Source organism: Trachemys scripta, chromosome 9 (genome assembly GCF_013100865.1).
Source record: "Trachemys scripta elegans isolate TJP31775 chromosome 9, CAS_Tse_1.0, whole genome shotgun sequence".
NCBI lineage: Eukaryota > Metazoa > Chordata > Testudines > Emydidae > Trachemys > Trachemys scripta.
In genome coordinates, this window is record NC_048306.1 from 45,397,390 (window position 1) to 45,404,488 (window position 7,099).

General features: G+C 45.9%; 1 protein-coding gene across 1 annotated transcript in view; it reads right to left on the reverse strand.

Moving 5' to 3' along the window:
* LOC117883414 (transmembrane protein 47-like) overlaps positions 1-7,099 on the reverse strand; it is a 31,138-nt gene that overhangs the window by 1,099 nt on the left and 22,940 nt on the right. The window contains exon 2 of the mRNA XM_034782694.1: positions 1,491-1,631. Coding sequence (XP_034638585.1) covers positions 1,491-1,631 — 141 coding nt within the window. The remainder of the gene's footprint in view (positions 1-1,490; positions 1,632-7,099) is intronic.

The window sequence follows — 7,099 nt, forward strand, 5'->3', positions numbered from 1 at the left end:
TCCCTCACAAGAGTGCCCTGCTCCTGACAGCCCAGCATCACAGCACTTCTGCCTCAAGCTCTTTATCTCAGAGCCTTGATGCTGGAACCCACCACCAGCACTTTTCCATTTCTCACTCAGTAAAGCCACAAACAATGCTGGATTCTTTTTCAAGCAGTCTTCCCCCACCTCACTTTCCATTTGGGATAAAATTTAACACTAGTACCATATTAAGGCACTTGCAAGGTCTAGAGCAGAAGTGTACCATGCAGACTTAAGACCATCTCTATTTAGATGAGAGTGTAACTCAGGGCATTTTTTGGTATTGGAAAGTCTTGGTTGGGTTTTCGGCCATGCAACACCAGAACGAGGAGAAGTTGATTCTAAATCCTATTTTATGCACATTCCCAGTCAGATTTTGGAGGAGAACAGGTGGGCTAAACATAGTAATATTGTGCCATTAAAGCAGGTCAAGGCAGTGTCTGTAGTATTCAAAGCCCTTTAAAAAGGAGCCTTAAGAAGAAGTAAGGAGTTCATAATGGACCTCTACCTTAAGTGAATTAAAATACAAAGGATTTTAAAATTCTAATTTGCTCCCTGATGTTTTCTTTTTGCACATCAGTGACTTGCAGGGGTGAACCTGAACAGGCCAGCTTTGCATGATAGTCCTTTCCTAATCAGTTTACAGCATAAGCACAACCCTGCTGCTGTGTTCGGGTTCACAATACTACAAGGATTTAAATCTCAGTTTCTATGGAACATTTTAGAAAAAGAGATCATTTTTATTCATGGACAATGAAAACTGGGGCCTAAACTAAACTGCCACTTCCCCCTGCCACTGCTCAAACAGTAACATTGTGCTTTTCAGTCCATGTCAGATTTATTTTGCCTAATGTAGAAAAGATTCATGAATCTTGTGGCCGTATCCCTAACAAAATGGTACCATGGTATTCTTCAGTGAAACCCAACACACTAACACACTACAGCTTATCACAGCCACACTGCAGTTTCTGGAGAGCCTGCTAGATAACAGGAGTGCATTGTAAGGAATTTAAACCACAGCTGTTCTTTGCATCCTATGGGGATATGCTATGACTAGCTGTTGGCAGCTGGATAAAGTGTGAACACACCCTGGTGAGGCCCCTATTGGTGAGAAGGAGGCTAAGGGTTGCACCTAAGGTGCATAAATGGGGCAGAATAATGCCACTGATCTTTAATGCCGAGTTGCAGCCCAGAAAGGCTGCAGGCCCCAAGAGATCCAGGGTTCCCATCTTGAGCCAGAGGGCTGCACTTCTATATTAAAGATGGAGCCGGTTCGAGTCACATTTCATAATTCTGCAGATTTTATTTAGTCTGTAGGCTCCAGTTTTTGGAGCAGTCTGATGGCCAAATCCTGCCCTGCCCTGCCCTAGGATTTCAATAGAGTTGCAGGAGACACAAGTCAGGAGACACTTTATCCTTTAAAGTAGCCAAATTTGTATTCTCTTTCTAGAGCAGTGACTTATAGGTACCTGCAACCAAGAGGAGAACAGCAACAACTCTGTAGTACTGCCTGGGAGTGCCTAGGCAGAAGGAAACCAGGGAGGCAAGGAACGACAGCAAGATGATAGTGGCTGCCATCAGGATTAACACCAGAGTAGCCACTTGCCAGTCTAGAAGAGGAAAGGACACAATTGGGGAAGAACCCCTCGTTAATGAAGAAACAGCCTCATACTCTCAGGCTGTGACAATAAAACATCCCCACTCTAATCCCACCTTGAGGTCTGGATTTTCCCATAATCTTCAAAAATCCTAATGCCCAGCCACTGGTTTCGCAGTACTTATGATCTACCAAGACAGCACACACATTATAGATTAGACAGCATTAACATTTCAGAAATGAAATTCATGGTGGAGGAGGTTTGGTGATGGTGATGGTGACGGAAGAAAAGTCACAGAAGTTATCCTTAGCTCAAGACCATTTCTGAGCCTGGAAATCTGGCACTAAGTGAAACTGAAGGAGGTCATTGAATGCTCTGCAGCAAAGCAACAGAAGAAGCCTTTGAGGAAAAGTAGAAGGTAGCTACAGACGAGGAAGGACTAAGAAATTATGAGAAAGTTAGAAAATAGGGACACAACTAGGAAAAAGAAGGATTTAAGAAGCTCCTTGATGCTTCATATCCTGGATTTCCAAAAGGAGCAGAAACTAAGTTTTATAGCCCATTGTGGGTTCACCATTTTATGATAGCACCAAAATGATCAGCGTTAAATGCAATTCAGGTAATCAGAGTTAAATGCAATTCTTCTTATGATTCCTGAAAGAGTCACACAAGAATTGTAGTGCCTCTCAAAGAGACCATGGACCAAATTCATGGCTCACACAAGCAGGTACAGCAATTCCAGCTACTTCAAATGAATGGCCCTCTGACCCCAGCCTGTCTCTAGATCTGACCTCTGGATCTAGCGATTTCATCCTGAGCACCTGGTCTGAGTCACATTTTATGTAGCTTTAGTAATCAAGAGATGGAGAGTTAAAAACCCTTCAATCTAGTCCATGTGATTTCTCCCCATAAAGGAGCTGTATGAGGATAATTAAAAAAAAAAAATCTTGCCTTTTTCAAACTAGTTACAAACCACTGGGGTTAGAGCTTCCCAATTGTACTGTAGAAAGAAAATATAATTTTAGAGACACTGATATCTCAAGGTCAGCCATTAGTATCTCTCTGGTTCCACCATGTCTTGCCTGATATTCAAGGAAACTAGGGAGTTTACCTTCTTTTTAAAAATGCTACTAGATCAGGTCTCAAACACACCAGAGCACATCTGGTACTTTTAGGTGAAACATGAATTTAGACTCCCACCCTGGCCCTTCTGTTCACCGCAGTGCTGGCTCTGCTGCAGAGGAGGGGGCTGCAAAAGGGCCTCTAACTCTCTCTGGAGAATGACTTTCTTTGCTTTGTTACGTTGGGTTCTTTGTTGTTTCAGGTGGTGGTTTTTTTTAGCAGTTTAATAGCAAAGTCTATTGCTCAGACAAAAAATATGTATATACACAGAGAATGTAAAATTCATCCATGCCCCCTCAAAGTCTGGCATCAGAGGATGCTGCCCATCTTTCCCTAGCCATGTCCCATCTCCTCCCGCTCCCTTCTCAGAGCAAAGGATAGAACCCAGGACTCCTGACTCCCATCCCCCCCTGCTCTAACCACTAGACCTCGCTCCCTTCTCAGAGATGGTGTTCAAGCCAAATGGCCAGATGACAGCAGAGTACTGGGGACTAATGTGTTTTTCTTCTGTTTCCCTGATGAGAAAAGGACTTTGGACTACATTCTTATCTCAGAGGGGGTGATCTTGAGACATCCTGGTGACATGCAGTCACTGTATATCTGTATGGAATCTGGCAGCTCTTGTCAGTTGTCATAAACATAGAGATAAGGGTAGCATAAAATCCCTCCTGGACAGCTGTACTGAATCGCTTTACCTGTAAGGGGTTAAGAAGCTCAAATAACCTAGTTGGCACCTGACCAGAAGGGTCACTGAGGAAAGAAGATACTTTCAAATCTGGGGGGGAGGGGGAGATTTTGTTTGTGACTCTCTTTGTTGCTCCCTCTCTGGACAGCGAGAGAAACCAAGCAGGGACAACATCTCCTGAATATATACCTGGAATAATCCATTTAAGAATTACAGAAATTGTAAGTAAGGCAAGGAAATGCGTTAGGTTATCTTTTGTTTTAGCTTGTGAATTTTCCCTATGCTAAAGAGGTAGTTTCATTCCTGTTTTGTAACTGTGAAGCTGAGCCAGAGGGAAATCCTCTGTATTTTAAATCTTTTTATTTACCCTGTAAAGTTACCTTCCATCCTGATTTTGCCAGTTTGATTCTTTTACTTTTTCTTTATAAATAAAGTTCTTTTTTTAAGAACCTGATCGATTTTCAGTGTTCTAAAGACAAAGGGTTTGGTCTGTGCTCACATTGCTAACCAGTTGGTTGGTATATTATTCTCAAGCCTCCCCAGGAAAGGGGTGAAGAGGCTTGGGGGATATTTTGGGGGGATAGGGACTCTAAGTGACCCTTTCCTGAATTTTTGTGCAAATCACTTGGTGGTGGCAGCAATACTGTCCAAGGACAAGGAAAGGAATTTGTGCCTTGGGGAAGTTTTTAACCTAAGCTGGTAGAATATAAGCTTAGGGGGTCTTTCATGCAGGTCCCCACAGCTGAACCCAGGGACCTTACTCAGAAGGAAATGGGATCCTGCAACAAGACAGGTTGAAGCTTGTAGAGCAGCAATTAACAAAAAATAAATAATTTCAGAAATACGTTGGCAGGTACATTCTACCCTTCTCAGAACAGGCCTAACTCAAGGTATGAGGCAGCCAAAAGGAAGACTCCATTAGTCAGACTTTGCTAGAGGCCTTCCACCCTCGTAGGACTCAAGCAGGGTTTGCAAGTCATGCAGTGTGGACGTGCAAACCATGCCTGCTATATTCCTAACTAAGAATAGATACCCATCTGTCTTGGATGGTTCAGACACAACAAATCCTGCATTTTGGCAAGGGGTTGGACTAGATGACCCTTGTGGACCCTTGTCTAACCCTATGATTCCAAACCGGCCATATTAAGCTCTTCACCCTGAATTTGTTGCGTGTGCAAGGATAGAAGAGAGCTTGCTTCTCCAGGGCCAAGAAACAAACCCAGAAATGCTAGGCACTTTTGAGTCACAACAGGTATTTCAACACAGCTATGTCTATCTCGAGACCCTGGGGGGCTAATCCACTTCTGCTCTGCACCTTGCATTAGGTCAGTGGCTCTCAAACTTTTGAACTGGTGACCCCTTTCACATAGCAAGCCTCTGAGTGTGACCCCCCTTATAAATTAAAAATACTTTTAAATATATTTAACACCATTGTAAATGATGGAGGCAAAGCGGGGTTTGGGGTTGAAGTTGATAGCTTGCGACCCCCCATGTAATAATCTCGTGACCCCGAGGGGTCCCGACCCCCAGTTTGAGAACCCCCGCGTTAGGTACACCAGTGCAGAGTGGATGTGAAACTAACATTGACTGTACAATGCTGCCTAATCAGAATGTGGTTTCACTTTTCACTGTGCACTGATGTACCTCACACAGGGTGCAGGACAACAGCGAGACAGGGACAATAATCCTGAAAGGAAAAGGATGCAGGCTGATGGCAAAAGCTGCCCAAGGAGAGGTGTGGGGAAAGTAAATCCTGTGCTGGGAGTTCATTCTAAGCCAGGCTGCAGCCTGTGTGAAACACAAACAAATGAAGCATCTGGAAATGTTGGGCTTTTATTGCCACAACAAAGGACTTTCCTGAGCTCCTATTAATCAGCAATTACTAGCAGGGCCATGTCCCAAACTCCCTCAGTCCCATGTCAGCATAAGCCAGATGGAGCTGCAAAGACAGAGGAGCCTGGGGGAGGGAAAGGGCTCCTCGCATTACTTGGGGAAGAAACAGCCTGGTTTTGGGAAACTGTACTGCAAAAGCAGGGGGAGGGAAAGAGCCCAATAGCGGATTGTTGACATAAGCAGGACTCCGCCATAGCTCCATAAAAGCTTGTCTGGCCCTTTACCCACCTCCTGCCCCCAGGGAATGCCTACTATTGACCTGCCCTGGTACAGTCCATGGCCCCGCCCTTCCTGCCTGTGGCTCTTCTCCTGGCACTTTCCAAGGGGAAGGGGAGCAGATGGGGGCTCTCCTCCAGCTCAAAATATTGAGCCCCTAAAGCTCACTTCAAAGTTCAGCCCTTGAACATTTAGGCCAGGTCTACATTAGAACTTTTCCTAGTACAGTAGTGTCAGGTGTGATTTTTTTTTTTAATTTTTAATTTTTTAATAGTGTTTCTATATTGGCAAAAGCCCTAATGTAGATGCAGTTATTCCAGCATGATTCCATTTGCAGATATAGCTCATTTTGTTTCCCACAACTCTACAATCCTCTTCTGACTCATTGCTGTCCTGGTTTTACCCCTCCTTCCCTTTCCCCAGCTCTGCTACTGCACCTCAGTCCCAAAGCACAGCACCCCTTGCTGTTTGAGGCTGACCTGGGACACCCATTAGCATGGCTGGGAAATGCTAAACACTGTGATTCTGTGATATGGTAGGAGATGGTGATGACCAAATCACTTTTGACTTCTGGCCACCAAAGATATCCAGATAGGCTAATGCCCAGCCAACCCTACTGTCCTGCCACAGGCCCCAAGAACCTGCTTTTCATGAGGATCCTTTTAAAGTGCCTTTCAATAAACTGGCTGCAGGAAGGCAGCACACACTGCAGTCCCGTGAACTGGATGTCCTATGGGACACATGGTTAGTGCTGTGCCCTTGGCAACTGACTAAATGAACTCTTGGTAGTGATTCTAACATCCTTTGTAAAGCAAGCTGTGGGGGCAGGTGAACTACAGTCACCACACAGAGCAGACCTACAAACAAACACCTTCCTTGCTGTACCTACTGAACACATACTCCTTTGACAATTAGAAGCTGGGCAGCCATTCAGGGTCTGTCTTCACTGCAGTTAACCTGGGCTCTTACTTGAGCATTGCCCTGAACCCCTCTCCAGTCTGACTCCACACACATAAACCTTGGGCATAAGTTTGGTGGTGCTTTCAACCCAGGCTAGCTGGCTCATTTGGGGCTAATGCCCAAATGAGGCTTTCATTCAGGCTGGTGACCCACCCTCTCTACAGGGAGGATGCAGGCTGAGCCACTCTTGTGTTGATAGACCTCCTGGTTCTCCTCCATGTGCCCAGAAGGATAGACAAGCTCTCCTACAATTCACTCTAGGAATCAGAGCAGCTCAGCTTAATGCAGCACACAGAACCCTGGGACTTGGTCCAGGGCTGCCCAGAGGATTCAGGGGGTCTGGGGTCTTTGGCGGCAGGGGGCCCCCGCCGCTAGGGTTACCATATCTAACAAATAAAAAAAGAGGACCCTCCATGGGCCCTGGCCCCGCCCCTTTCCCCACCCCCAGCCCCGCCCCAGCCCCGCCCTAACTCCGCCCCCTCCTCCCTCCCACTCCCAGCCACGCGGAAAGGGCTGCTCGAGCGCTACCGGCTTCACGGTTTGCCGGGCAGCCCCCAGACTCTGCGCCCCCAGCTGGGCGCTTCCGCTCCCGGGCTCCAGCTGC